The sequence below is a fragment of the Euleptes europaea genome, chromosome 2 (assembly GCF_029931775.1).
Source record: "Euleptes europaea isolate rEulEur1 chromosome 2, rEulEur1.hap1, whole genome shotgun sequence".
Lineage (NCBI taxonomy): Eukaryota > Metazoa > Chordata > Lepidosauria > Squamata > Sphaerodactylidae > Euleptes > Euleptes europaea.
Window position 1 is genome coordinate 34,725,306 of NC_079313.1, and position 15,749 is coordinate 34,741,054.

The 15,749-nt window shown below is 41.8% G+C and overlaps 1 protein-coding gene across 1 annotated transcript in view; it reads right to left on the bottom strand.

The window, feature by feature from the left end:
• KCNT2 (potassium sodium-activated channel subfamily T member 2) overlaps positions 1-15,749 on the bottom strand; it is a 299,141-nt gene that overhangs the window by 56,249 nt on the left and 227,143 nt on the right. Inside the window, exons 17-21 of the mRNA XM_056844277.1 lie at positions 14,193-14,422; positions 9,885-10,101; positions 8,899-9,004; positions 7,811-7,983; positions 5,095-5,166 (exon numbers count right to left, since the gene is read on the bottom strand). Coding sequence (XP_056700255.1) covers positions 5,095-5,166; positions 7,811-7,983; positions 8,899-9,004; positions 9,885-10,101; positions 14,193-14,422 — 798 coding nt within the window. The remainder of the gene's footprint in view (positions 1-5,094; positions 5,167-7,810; positions 7,984-8,898; positions 9,005-9,884; positions 10,102-14,192; positions 14,423-15,749) is intronic.

A 15,749-nucleotide genomic window follows, 5' to 3' on the forward strand; every position in this document is an offset into this window, starting at 1 on the left:
TCATGGTTCAGCGCATAAATCTGTGACGATGTGCAAGAAGTGGCGAATCGTCACAGTATGTTGTTGGCTCTTTCCTGTGGTATTACATAGAGGATACTGACTATATTGTTTTGGGTGGTGTAATTCCGCAGGACCCTCACATGCAGCAAGGGTATGTAACTTCTGCATCTCTACTATAAGTAGGGATGCCAGCCTCCAGGTGGGACCTGATGATCCCCCAGAATTACAGCTCATCTCCAGATAGAGTTGCCAGGTCCCTCTTCACCAATGGCTGGAGGTTTTTGGGGCAGAGCCTGAGGAGGGCAGGGTTTGGGGAAGGGAGGGACTTCAAATGCCATAGAGTCTAATTGCCAAAGCGGCCGTTTTCTCCAGGTGAACTGATCTCTATTGGCTGGAAATCAGTTGTAATAGCAGATCTCCAGCTAGTACCTGGAGGTTGGCAACCCTATCTCCAGACTACAGAGATCAGTTCCCCTGGAGAAAAATGGATGCTTTGGAGGGTGGAGTCTATGGTATCACACCCCACTGAGCTCCCTGTCCTCCCCAGGCTCCACCCCCAAATCTCCAGGAGTTTCCCAACCTGGATCTGGAAACCCTACCCCACCCCTACCTCTGGCCAGTGGCTGGGGGGGACTTGGCTACCCTACCTACAAGTATTCTCTAGCTTGTTCTCTCTGGCCTGCATGACTCTATTCTTGCTTTTGCTGGGAGTAGAGTGCGTACTGAGGGGGCTGAAGAAGAACAAACAACTTTGTGGCTGCTTCTAGAGGAAGCATGGCACTGTCTGCCTTAGAAGAAACAGTCTGGCTATGGTGACATATGCCTGGTAGCACAATGGAAGAATGACAGCAGCCTGGCAAGGGAGGAGAGGTCTCTGCTGGGAGTCCTATAGAGCTCTGAGCAGGCTACCTGCGGGCAATACATGACTGTACCTTTGGTGATAAAGAATGGAACTGCTATGCCGATCAATTTCCTTTTAGAACTGGATTTGCTTTTAAGAGCTTCTATGAGTTAAACCAGATTTTAATAGAGCATATATTATAAACTCATTAAAGCACCATCTGGAGAAGGCCTGGACAGCGCAATCTGCCAAACAGTTAAGATGACAAACCTGTCATAATGCTATTCACATCGATGGGTCTTATTCATGAGTGCACATATGTTAGTTAAGAAGCTGGCGAATGAGGTCAGAAGAGGGGAAATGCATTGGCAGGGTTTTACCCAGGAAAATATAACAGGGCTAGCATCAATTGACATTTAAATAAAAAGCCTCAATGCATATGACAAACTGCAAATACACAGAGCAACATTGTTTTTTCCTCATCTGCTTGGAGGGAAAGAGAAAGCAAAAAAAAAAAAAAGAGGGGGGATACTAAAAAAAACCACTGTTCATACATAAAGACCATATTCATATCAAACTGAATTTAACTTACATTCATGTTTTATATATAATTAGCAAAATGTCTATCCTGATGACAGCACTGTTGCATGTGGAAGGGCAACACACAGTCTGGGAGGGACTGTTAGAGCATATTCAATGTCCCCACTGAACTGTTGACTGGCCTCGAAGGCTGGGGATAATAGTCTCTCTCTCTCTCTCGCTCCCCCTCAGTACAGCACTTTACTTTTTCAGTTCTATTTTTCCAATAGGATCTGCCCTTGTGGATCTGGCAGCACATGTACAATAAGTCACTTGTGTTTTTTTTCATTGTCCATTATTTGAGGATGATAGACAGAGGCTAGTTGAATCATTTGATAATAAACATTTACTGACTTGACAGAAAGTTTTAAAAGTGCACTAGGATGAGGGGATAAGCCTATTCTTTGGCTCCTGGGACCCCCAGGCAGGCTCCCCCCCCCCGCCATCGTTCATGTTCCAGATTGCTGCCTACTCGTTTTGTCCTATAACAAGAGCTGTTTAGAACTGAATCTGACCCTGTTTATATTGCGCCTGAATTTTTGTGTATGCAAAAATCTTAGCTTCTATTTCTTTGTCATACTAATATATCCACAGAGAAATCTATTTGGAAGAATGCTCCAGTGTGGAGTTGGGGTGAATCTACCTCCTGTGGTTGGCAACACAGAAGAGCATTTGACCTAAAAGCATACAAATAGCTTAATTTTGCAAAATGTTTATTATATATCTCAAATATTAAAGTCTTAGAGCCCATTCCTGAGTGGGGGAGTGGTTCCACGGCAGCCGGAGACGGCACCGCCGAGCTGCCTCCAGAGCGGCTTGCGACCAGTGCAGCAAACCAGAAAAAAGAAATAATTTTCATTTTATTCTTAAAACCCCATGCAGCTCTCTATTCCGTTCAACATGGTTGTGCCACGATTTTGCAGGCATATCTTGATGCCTGCAAAATGGCGCTTTTGGAGCCCAAATGCGGTTAGGAAGCTGCCTAAAAGCAGCTCTGCCCCTGGGCATGCCCCTGGACATACGCCAGGAAAATGCTAGTGGGGGGCTGTGCCGGAGTCCAACAGCTGCACTGCAGTGGTGGTCCAAGGGGGGGAGGCGGCATAAGTCTCCCTACGCTGGCGTCCATGCCAATTTGCACAGAACAAGTGGCATGGACGCCAGTGTAGGGGTCACACCAGCTCCTATGGGCATTTGACCCTCCCCTTTAGGAATGGGCTGTTCTGAATCATGTTCATTTCCAACACCAACATTTGCTTACATGGCTCAAGCCAGAGTGGCTGGGTTCACTCAGTGATTGCCAATGTTATTGCCATGTCTGGATGAAGGCTTCAAAGATTTGCTGAGCACAGAGGCTGGATCCCCCCAGGTAACACATAAAATAATCAAGATCACAAGCAATGAAATAGTCAAAAGTAAGTAACTGCTCAAGGAGAAAAATAATTTGAGCCAAGCTAAATTTTTGCGTCTTAAATGTTCAGGTTAAAATCAACTTGCTCATTGAGGGTGAGTGCTTCATCAATAGGGTTGCCAGGTCACTCTTCTCAACCGGTGGGAGATTTTGGGGGCGGAGCCTGAAGAGGGCGGGGTTTGGGGAGGGGAGGGACTTCAATGCCATAGAGTTCAATTGCCAAAGTAGCTATTTTTCTCCAGGTGAACTGATCTCTATCGGATGGAGATCAGTTGAATTAGCAGGAGATCTCCTGCTACTATCTGGCAGTTGGCAACCCTATTAATCAAACAGCTATATATCAGAAAAACTTATAGTTATATCGTGGAACTCCCTGCTCCCAAGATGTGGTGATGGCTGCCAATTTGGAAGGCTTTAAGAGGGGACTGGGACATGTTCACGGAGGATAGGGCTATCCATGGCTACTAGTCAAAATGAATACTAGTCATGATGCATACCTATTCTCTACAGTATCAGAGGAACATGCCCATTATATTAGGTGCTGCGAAATACAGGAAGGATGCTGCTGCAGTCGTCTTGTTTGTGGGCTTCCTAGAGGCACCTGATTGGCCACTATGTGAACAGACTGCTGGCCAATAAGGAGGTGTGATTTTGGCACTTGTACTGTGGTTATGCCTCCTCTGTGCAGGTTTTTGTTCTGACTGCTAACCCACCCATGCGTCTTTTAATATCACGGGATTAGCTAGTCACCTTTGGGCCAAGCAGAAATTTGGAGGGTTTTCTCTGATGCACTATTGAGGCCTTTTTTTCCACGTGCTTTGTGATGTTAGGATAGAGTTGCCAACCTCCAGGTACTAGCTGGAGATCTCCTGCTATTACAACTGATCTCCAGCTGATAGAGATCAGTTCACCTGGAGAAAATGGCCACTTTGGCAATTGTAATCTATGGCATTGAAGTCCCTCCCTTCTCCAACCCCCAACTTCCTCAGGCTCCGCCCCAAAAACCTCCCACCGGTGGCAAAGAGGGACCTGGCAACCCCATGTTTGGTTAGAGGTGGTTAAATAGGCCTGGTCTTTGGACTATTTAGGCCAAATAGTTTGGCAGGGATAGAGGGGGGCTAATCATAGTAGGTAGGGATGATCAGCAAGCACCCTGAAACATCCGAAGTGGTGGAGGGAGTGTCTGGAACAGCACATCACTGGCTGTGTGGTGGGGTGTTGCTGGGAAGGAGTGGCACGCGGTGCTAAGTAACGTCTTTCTGAACCTGGTAGTGGCCATGTGGTGCATCAAAGGAAGGCGCTGGGACTGGGCATCTCCATTGCCATGTTGCCTAGCATAGCCTGCCTATTTAGCATGTTTAATGATATGACATAGATCTGCATAATTAATTACTTAAATAAACCAGTTAAACACAATGCTGTTGTCTCGTGTCTCCACTGGGGTTCCTGGGAGCAATCAGCTTTTGCATTCTTTTTTCTACCTTCCAGGAAATGAACAAAAAATAGAGAGAATTTTGAGTGGCAGGCAAAAACCCTCCTATAAGGAAGATGTTTTCGACAATAACAGAAGCAGAAACAAAACTTATTTTTTAAAAAGTTTGACAGTTCATTAAAAGTTGGTACACATCCAACTCTAAAGAACAGTTCAGCGCAGCAGTAATTCTGTGTTTGTGTAAGCTAACCATGACATTTTGTGCATAAGAAAAAGAAAAAAGAGGGGAGGAAAGAAGTCTCAAGAACAAGTGATAACAGTTCTACCGACCTACTCTACTACTTTATTACTTAAACTTGTTTTGAAGAAGGGCTTCATGTGTCTTCTACACCCTCAGCAAAATTCTAATCAGGCACTATATACTGTTGCAGGTTCAACCCATGTGTTGAAGGAATGCTACTAGAACCTAATTGTACTTCTGCAGTCTCAGAAGAGTTCCCTTCGCAACTTGAAAAGTGCCTTACAGTTACTTCTGAAAACCAGCTATTGCTCTATTTGTTCCAAATAACTGAGCTTCTTTTCAAATCAATTGGCATCTGGGCCCCTTCCAAGTGCTAGAGAGACGATTCACACGTCTGTTGGTGAGATTGGGACTTTGTATCTTCCTGTTCTAGTTTTGGTTTTTTGTTCAAATCTCAAAGCTCCAAAAGGCTGAAGAACCACCATGCATGCAGAGACACTACTTAAATATTAACATCACATACATGCAATTACACAGCACTGCACACCACAAAAGGCTACAATATTTAGTGTTCAAAGGATTATTTTACCTACTTGTCAATAGAGCCCACCATATAGTAAACCATTGGAAACCAACAGATTGCATCCAGAAAATGCACATCTGGCCTGAGCAGCATGTGGGTCACAAAGCGAATGACAACATCACAACAATTATACAGAAGTCACAGTTATCAAGGTTAATTAATTTAAACCAATTTAGAAAAAAAGCATTAATTCTTATGTTAATGCGAGGAACTACTTATCAAGTTGTAATCATTGAAAGCACTAGGTTTACTCCAGGGGAAAAAAAAAACATTAAATATGTGTGCGTACCAAATGAAAGTGTCTAAAACAAAAGCGTTACAGTTCTGTCATATACAAAATAGCTTCCTTAGTGTCAGTTAAGTGATAAATATGGGCACCTTATATATGCAGCCCTGGCTGCATAAAAACCTCTTTTCCTTGATGGGTAGGAATCCCATTCTACAATTGATCATTGTACTGTTCTTTCTTTTTTAGCAGAAAAAATATCTTCAGTTCCCCAGAGGAAAGTTATATGTTGCTTTTATTGACTTTCGAAGAGCCTTTGTCACAGTAGATAGGCAGATTTTATGGGAGAAATTATGCAATCTGGGCCTTGACCAACGTCTTTTGTTTTTATTATGTAACCTCCATACATCTAATACCTGCCAAGTCAGATTTGATGATAGAGGTTTTTTAACTAAAAAAATTTCGGTGACAAAGGGCGTAAAGCAAGGCTGTGTACTGGCACCACAAACACTTGCATGGGAGAGGATTACAAGATCATAATATCAAAATAATTAATAGTATAAGGAGTGCTGATTAAAGACCATTTTAAACCAACTTAGAAATATAGAATTAACTCTTTAAGATAATGTGAGGAATCATTTATCGAGCAACAACTGCGGAGAATAGTGGTTTTACTTATGTTCCATTGTTATGTACCTTTAGAGTAATCCAAACCTGATGTTTGTTACCGGAGCGCCACCTTAAGTGATAATTTGCATACAGCCCTCACAGACCTCTCCTGATATTACAATTGATCTCCAGTCGATAGAGATCAGTTCACCTGCAGAAAATGGCCTCTTTGGCAATTGGACTCTATGGCATTGAAGTCCCTCCCCTCCCCAACCCCCCCTTCCTCAGGCTCCACCCCGGTGGCGAAGAGGGACCTGGCAATCCTCCAAGTGCAAAAGAAAGGTTTCATATGACTTCAGATTAAAAAGCCATAATTTATTGCACTCAAACCTGGTAGAAATTAATGAGGCTTAAGTATACTTAAGTCAGTGCTGGATGATGGTCTGTACATTTCAGTGCAGGCAGCGGAAACACTCAGCAGCAAGGTACCAAGATACACAAGCAGCAAAAATCACATGTAAATTCAATATTGCCATGGGCCCCAATGATGACAAGCAGTACTTTAAGGACCCTTCTGAATGATGTCAAAATGGCAGAGAGAAAAATCGGTATGACATAGTTTACTTCAGAGGATATGGGGAAAATGATACTTCACAAACTTCATGATACAAAAAAGATGAGCATCAATAATAATGCAGTGCAAGCGCTAGAGGGCACTGTTGTTCCAAATTCCAGCGCAGCCTGAAATTTGCAAAGGTGAAGCACAAAGGATATTTTAGAGACAACATGGTTTCTACATAGCAGGACTAAGAAGTTTTTACCAATAAAACCCCCTATAGGTTTAAGCTCTGCTGCTAGTGAAGGCTGGCAGTCCCCGTCTATGGCCCACAAAGGTAGGAACCATATTAACACTAAGGTTGCTGTCCTGTGGAGGACTTCTATTCCTGGTTCAGTGCTAAAAGCAAAACTTTTGTAATACTGTTAAAGGGACTTTTATCAGCCGTAAGAAAGTATTGTCAGCATTGGGAAAAAAAACTTCTATTTGTCACAGGAAGGACATCTCCATCTCCTGTCTACCCACCTTTTTCTGTTGGTTTAAACTGCATTTTGTTCACCTAACTCAAAGTTCCTCATCCTTTTCAAGCCTGTGGGCTCCTTTGGAATTCCAACACAGGGTGGTGGTGGGCCCAACCACAGAATGGCTGCTGCAGGAGGCAGCGCCAACCACAAAATGTGAGCAAGTGAGGTTAGGCATAATTCTAATGGTAACTCTTCAACATTTCACACCGAAGTAAGCCTTTTAAAATGAACACACCCAGTAATGCAGGGAAGATCCTTGTGTTGTGGTGGCAAATGTTGCTGAAGCTACTTTTAAAAATTATTAAGCAACTCTACTCAAATTCAAGGTCCATTTAGATTACCGGGTGGATTCTGTTTGTTGTTTTAATTTTATTTGAGAAAAGGCAAAAAAGGGAGTTGAACGGCTAGTCTGTCTTGGCATACATAATCCATGGGGAAGAACTGTTTAAAATGAAATTTAGTATCTTATAATACCCAGCAGTAACATTACATGCTTTACGCGGTGTGCCAAAAATGCATCAAGCTAGCGGCTAGGTTTCAAAGGCAGCTGAATTTGTCTTTAAAATAAATGTTACGTCCCTTCTTTTTTGAGCATCTTCCAAGGCTTGATATCAAAATGCTTTCAATGTAGTCATTTAATAAAATTACTTGACAGTGGAAGCAATCCTCAGCAGGTCTACTCGGAAGTATGTCCCATTTTATCCAAAGGAGATTACTCCCAGAAAAAGTGTCCTTAGAATTTCAAGCATAACACAATATGTCCTGTACATTTAAGTGTGATAAAATAACCAGTTTTTAAAAATCCACTTACGGATTATCCAGCAATAAGACTATTGGATTGAGCTCCTTCTTTGGTCTGTAATAAGCCCTGAGAGGAACTATAAAGTTGTAGAGGCCATTCCCAGCAGTCTCTGCAGCCACAATAATGATTTTGTTTTTGAATCCGTAGGCTTTGGCATCTTCGTAATAATTATGCTGACACCCCTAAAAACAGCAAATAAAAACAGAAACAATGGGTTCCATTCACAGTCTTTCAAATTAAAGTTTATCTGCTCTACAAAATGTTGCTTTATGAATGAAAATACACAAAGACTGAAATTCTTCCCATTTCAGATACTATCAAATTGTGTGTGTGTGTGTGTGTGTGTGTGTGTGTATTTGGAAGTCTTGTTAAATTTGTATTCTATTCTAGCAAAACCTCACATTTTTATCTTCCAAATATAAATGTTGCACCTTGAAATTGCCATTTTGGTATCATTTTGCTGAATTTCTAATAGAAATTTGAAAATTTTTCATGCCTCATTATACATTTCAGCTCAACGTGTGTGTGTTTGTGCATGTGTGTATACACATGCATGTGCTAATGATAGAATCACTGATATAATAAATTTTTAAAATGTGATTTTAAAGCATTATACATTTTGAGACCTTAATGACTGATATGACTTTAGCTTTTTATTGTTTTACAAGCTGCCATGGAATCCAAGGTGGATGGAATGATAGAATAAATATGATAAATCAATAATATGTTTAATCAGGCCAGAGCCTTCATTTTATGTAAATGAGACAGAATTCTATCATTCTTCAAGATTCACAGAACTCTGAGATCCAACAGAATCCATTGATCACAGTGGAATACTATAGTCTCAAAGCATTGTCAAGATTTGGAGGGAAATTCTCTCTTGTCCAAAATTCCACAGTAGTGGTTGAATTTGCTGCCACCTTGGTATAATTAGACCATCTTCCTACTTGATGTAGAGCCAAAGCCACAAACACTCCTAAGTACATAACCATGATCAAAAATTATTAATGCACAGAAAATCAATCAATCAATCAATCAATCAATATGTGTAACGCACAAGCTTTGCATACATCTATATGAAACAAGAGTAGGTTTACCTTATCTAACCTTAAACAGCAAAATTGCACTTTTTCATGAAGCAAATGGCAAAATGTGGGAGAACTTCCTATATACGGGGAGTAAGGGGGATAGCCTTTCAGATACCTAAAAACAGAGAAGAATCCATCCTTATTAACATTGTCAGTTATGAGCAACCACACAACTTATTTTCATACCCTATGGACTCCCATATCTGTATATATATCTCATGGCTTTATAATCCACTTCACTTGGCATAGGATTGCCAGAGAGCAACTTGGAAAATTCTCCTCTCTCTTTGAACAGCCCTGTAGGTATTGCCAAGTTGGACATTACTGACTATCTGGTCCCACTGTCCTGGCCCTGTTGCTCCTACCTTCTTCATGTTACTTTCCTATCCCTCCAGTTCTTCCATCTATCTCCTTTCCCTTCAGACCCATCCAACACAAATACTCAGTAACTGACATCAATATGAATCTGCATTCTTTACATGGATCATTCCAGTTAGCCTAGCCTAGTTGACTGCTTGCAACTTGACTTCTTACCTCTTTCCTTTGGTACAAACGTTGTGCCCTTTCAGTTTAATCCTGCAACGACTTGTCTCCTCACAAATGAGTCTCATTCTGCTAATGCTTATCATGTTCACAGGAGCAGAAGTGATTGTTGTATTGGAGACCACAGTAAATCCACTGGACTAGGTGTCTTCCTCCTCCCCAGCTTTTAATTGATGCCACCTTGTATAAATGCATGGTCATACTATTTAACCCTGAGATTTTCCCCACAATACTCTTTTAATTTTAGAATGTAGGTATCGTATAACTATACTTAGATGCAGAATTCTGATGATCTGTTTCTTGACTTTCCTAGAACTCTGGCATATATCCTGAAGAAAGTTGACACCTGGGTCAGATGAATGCCTTAATGTTCTCCATCATAGACAATTAATTTTTCGTCCCCAATTTCATGTTTCTTTAAACACAACCTTAATTATGTGATCTCAACATACTCTAGGCCATTAGAAACTTCTTCATCTGAGGGAGTTGCTTCATCTTCTGACTGGTCACTTAAGAGGTCACAGGTATGAAGTGCTGAAGAATCAGCAACCTCCAAAACGGGTGCTATGCTAGGCCTTCGGACTTCTTTTCCAGCCTCTGAAGGAAGTGTCAGGGTAGCCCCACTGGAAGATCTGCACCCTGTATCTTGCAAATCTATAGCCACAGTACCTAGGGGGAAATAAAGAGAAGAGTCCAAAAAAATAGCATTTGCAAAATGAAACAGAATGCCAACATGTTTGATTCAGTCATGAAGGGACAAACTGACAGCTCGTTCCTGAGCTGGGAAGCCGAAAGTCTATAGGAGGCAGGCAAGGGCCTGCGCTGGCATCCAGGTCACGTGCCTGGGCCAGTGCCTGGGCTGCTTGCGCCACACAGAGTGGCTTGGACACCGGTGTTGGATAGCGTGGCCCTGGGACACTGGCGTGGCCTCCTGTCAGCGTCCTGCCAGCACACCTCCATTGTCCCAGGTACGCTGTTGTCCCAGGGGGCATTCCATGGGTGTTCCAGGGGTGGCACCGCCTCTAGGCAGCTTCCTAACCCTCCTTCAGGCCGGGAATGCCCCCTTTGCCCTTACTTGCAGTTATGCTACCTTTTTAGGTGGCGTAGCCTCGTGGAATGCTATGGAGCGGTTCCATGGGGCTTGCAGGTAAGGGTAAGGTTTTGGCTTCATCGGGGGGGGGGATCCTCCTTGTTAGGCAGTGCGTCTGTGCTGCCTTCAGTCAACGGCTCAGTTCTCCCCCTCAGGAATGGGCTGTAAGTGCGGCTGAGGTACATCTATGTGTAGAATCAGGTCTCCTGCTGAATCTTACACAGTGACTTTCCCCACCAGCTTATACTTCATGCTATATTTTAAATACATCTCCTATCTATCCACATCCAGTTTACAGGAAATCAGCAGGACCTGGGTTGGAACCTCCCACTGACAAATTTAAACTGTATCCTAATATAAAGTTACGTAAAATTACCATTAAAAACTTGGACAGCCCAGAGTTAGTAGTGCAGTACCACTAACCTAGAGAATTCTATTGGCCAACGTTCTGTGTAATGTGGTCTTGTTCCTTGCACTGAACAGCCACAGTGTGAGATAAGTATTGTAAGCTCCCAAGGTACTCAACCATGGTCAGGCAATGACACTAAGAAGGTTTCCATCATTTGTCATAACAGTCTCAGCAATGGGGAAAGGATGGTTTTTCAATTCCTTTACTGCTTTTTCTTAAATTTCATTACAACAAGGAATCAGCAAATATTCCCTCTTCCATTTCTTTTTATATTGATTTATAATTTTGTTGAAAATTTCAGTCTCAATTATTGGTTTAGTAGATTCTTTTGTATTTTATGCATATGTTGTGCAGTTTTTGTATTTGATTAATACACATACGTATAAAATGCCAATGTAATAAAGTTCTGATGCATAAATAACAAGGGCAAAATTTGTGGTAGGAAAGTTAAATGGCATAAAAATAAAGAATTATAGATTCCATTTGAACAAGAAACAAATTAAACTGAAACAATGAGTTTCTGGTCCAAACAGCAGAGATGAAAAATCATCCCTAATCACAGCCTACTGATCTCAGACAGATATAATTGGACAACTACTTTTTCCTTACTAAAGGTAAAAGGTAAAGGTCCCCTGTGCAAGCACCAGGTCATTCCTGACCCATGGGGTGACGTCACATCCCGAAGTTTACTAGGCAGACTTTGTTTACAGGGTGGTTTGCCAGTGCCTTTTCCAGTCATCTTCCCTTTAACCCCAGCAATCTGGGTACTCATTTTACCGACCTCGGAAGGATGGAAAGATGAGTCAACCTTCAGCTGGCTACCTGAAACCAACTTCCGTCGAGATCGAAATCAGGTCATGAGCAGAGCTTGGACTGCAGGACTGCAGCTTACCACTCTGTGCCATGGGGCTCCTCTTTTCCTTACTACTTGTGGTTATTTATTTATTTAGAAAATGTGTATGCTGCCTCTCTGGGCCTGCTCAAGGTAGCTTAAAACAATAAAACAAAACAAACCTATAGTAAAAAGAATAAAAACAAATCATAGCAGTAAATATTGTCGAAGGCTTTCACCGTCAGAGTTCATTGGTTCTTGTAGGTTATCCGAGCTGTGTGACCGTGGTCTTAGTATTTTGTTTCCTCACGTTTCGCCAGCAGCTGTGGCAGGCATCTTCAGAGGAGTAATACTGAAGGACAGTGTCTCTCAGTGTCAAGTGTGTAGGAAGAGTAATATATAGTCAGAAAGGGGTTGGATTTGAGCTGAATCATTGTCCTGCAATGATTAGCACATTACCTTTGATACTTTTTGCAGGACAATGATTCAGCTCAAACCCAACCCCTTTCTGACTATATATTACTCTTCCTACACACGACACTGAGAGACACTGTCCTTCTGTGTTACTCCTCTGAAGATGCCTGCCACAGCTGCTGGCGAAACGTCAGGAAAGAAAATATCAAGACCACGGTCACACAGCCCGGATAACCTACAAGAACCAATAGCAGTAAAAATATTTTTAACCCAGTTAATAATTTTAAAAACTAAAGTCAACTACTAAAAGTAAGCCTGGGTAAAAAAAAAAAAATGACCTGGCACACCTAAAGGAATGGAAAGTAGGTTCCAAGTGAGCCTCAAAGGGGAGGGGATTTTAAAGGCAAGGTGCCACCACCCAAAAAGCCATGTCTCTGTTCTTCACCCACATTACTTCAGAAGGTGGGAGCACAGACAGCAGAGTTTGAGAGGAAGATCACATCATTATTGCTGCACTCACAAAATATTGGCTATTTCACTATCATTGTGGCTATTTCACTATCATTGAAATCATTCACAACTGGATTTTCCTGTGCGGACAAGGCAATTCAGGAGAAGAATGTTTGCTATAGTGCAGCAATAGCACAGCGTCCAATGATGTATTGATTTAGCCTATTTCCAGTGTCTGCCAAGACTGAACAAGGCTAAACAAGAGGGATATTCCTTCTCCATTTTACAGATGGGTAATAACTTATAGATTGGCAGTACTGTTACAGAGAAGATAAATAACTGGGCTTAGGATTTAATTCAATGTTACACTGAAAGCAAGCATGGTGTGTTTTGTCAATCTGAACCCTCAGGGTCTCCTTCCTCGATATTCCAGGATAGTTATCAGTCAAGTTGGTTGAGGGCAGTCAGGAAAAGTATCAATATCATAGCTTTATCCCCCCAGGTCCTTTTGAAAAGCGGGTATAATCATGGGGGAAACCTTATCCGACAGAGGGTCGAAGATATTGAACGTCAATCTGACATCTCCAGAGCACCAGATTTTAAATGCTCACTGGGTGCAAAATATGTGGTTACCCCCGCAGTCTATTTGTCCTTGCTAGAGTTTAACAGCACTAGAAGAGCATTTACCCTTGGAAGGTGCACGGCACTTCCCTCTGAGGTGCTGGAAGGTAGATTTAAGCAGATTCCACTTGCAGAAATATTATGTTTATGTCCGTTGGGTGAGATGGAAACAAAGGAACATATGTTCTTGAGATTCCTTATTACAAGAAGGTTTGATTAACACAATTTAAAGCCTTTATTAGATAGGATTTCTGATGAAACCTGGATTTTCTGTTATGGGACAAAACCCATCAGATATCATGCCAAGCAGCAGGAAAAGAGGAAGACCCAACAAGAGATGGATTGATTCAATAAAGATCTGAGCAAGGCTGTCAAAGATAGGACATTTTGGAGGACTTTCATTCATAGGGTCACCATGAGTCGGAAGCGACTTGACGGCACTTAACACACACACACAGCCAAACTCTGCTTTTTGATAAGTATGATTCACCTAAACAGTAAATAAAACCATTGTAGGTTAAATGGTCTTAAAGGGACAAAGGTTGAATTTAAAAAAAATTAAGACTAGAATTACGTTGTCATTGGATTGAACTGCTGTTTTCCTCCTCCTCCCCCAGCCCCGTAATACTGGTCATTGACTGTAATAAAGTTATGATGATGATGATGAGACCAATCGGTCCCCTCTTCAGGAATGCACTGTTAATGTATGTGCTACAGCATACAGTACAGTTTTACAGGAAACGAAATAAAACACATTATTAGAAAGTGGAGTGTTTATACAAAAAACAATCAGGGACTTTTACATGTATCTTCAATTTCAGGGAACAACTAAATGTTGTCTCCAGCTGACTTTTTATTTTTGTATTTAATGTTATATTCTAATACTTGTGTATATTCATCTACTGCATATCTTAATGAAACAGCACCATTTTGCTTTTGCTTACCCATGCTAGCAATTATGCTGTGCACTGGCAAACGAGAAGGGCCATGGTAGAAGGATCTGGATGAGTGATTTTTCCTCTGCTGTTCTTGCTTCTTAAATGCTGAATTTTCTTCTTTTGTTATGTTGATATAGAAGCATATGTCTGAAGGGCTCATAATATAGCGAGGCCCTGGGTTCAGCAAAATATTTTTGTTGTCTTCCCTCCTAACACCGATTAAACAGACACCAAACCTTAATTTAAAAACAATTTTCAAAAAATTAGAACGTGGTCAACGAAACTTGAATTAATTGCAAGACAGTGCATGCTCAAACATCTATTTCATGCATATCCCCAACTTATGTCAAACTCTCAAGATCGATAATCAAACATATAAAAATATAAAATATATTACATCAATTCAATACCTCATTACTTAAGCCCATTTACAGAATGCAAGCCCATGGCTTTCAGAATGGCATTGTACAATATCCAACATTACAGAGCAGCCACTAGAGATGCAGCTCTACAATTCCTTCCCATTAGAAACTGATTAAAAATGATGCACTTGATGTTAAACATTAGACTGTAGCCCAAATAATTACAAGGTCCTGGTAGGGTTGCCTGGTTCTCCCTGGCCACTGGCAGGGACTGGGGGGTGGGGTAAGGTTGCCAGATCCAGGTTGAGAAACTCCTGGAGATTTGGGGATGGAGCCTGGGGAGGACAGGGACCTCAGTGGAGTGCAATGCCACAAAATCCACCCTCCAAAGCATCCATTTCCTCCAGAGGAACTGATCCCTGTAGTCTGGAGATGAGTCATAATTCCAGGGAATCCCCAGGTCCCAGCTGGAGGCTGGCAACGATAGATCCTGGTGTAGACATTTATGAGACTGGTGAGAATCTTCAAATGGTGGGCAAACACCTGCAATCCTCCCCTGTCCATCATGCAAATAATGTAATGTATGATTCAGGTCTTTCAAAATATGCACAATTTTAGGGGACTCAGAATAGGCAATCACATGGAATGGTTACATGGGGACATGCTGAACCAGGCTGTGGAATTTTAGATGCATCTAGACTAGCAGGGTTATTTTCTAAATAAACTGCTGCTGGTATATTGGCTTGATAGATTAGTATTACCATGGAGGGAGTGCCGTTCATACTGTATGGTAGGATCTGGCATACATTTGGCTTCCTTTTCCAGTCAGATCTGCCAAGAGGTAGGACTAGGGGGACAAATTTCTGGAGGCTACAATCAACCATGGAGCTGGGTAAGTTATATCATTTGTTTTCTTACAATATTTGGGTTGGATTTGGGTAGGGTGAGGGGGCCCCCGAGGGAATCCTTGTCAGGCGGGGAACTGCTGTTTCCCTCAGCATTCCTGTTTTGAGTGTATCTGTGATCCTTAGTAAATCTGTACAAGTTTTTTTTTTCAGATTAGCATTTTATCACTGGCGGCATGTCATTACTTAATAAGACAGATCTGTATCATTTTGCCAAGGATGAATCCAAACAGTTCTTAATAACAAACTCAAAACCTTGAGGCATAAGTCTCTCCAACTGTAATTAAGAGAATAAT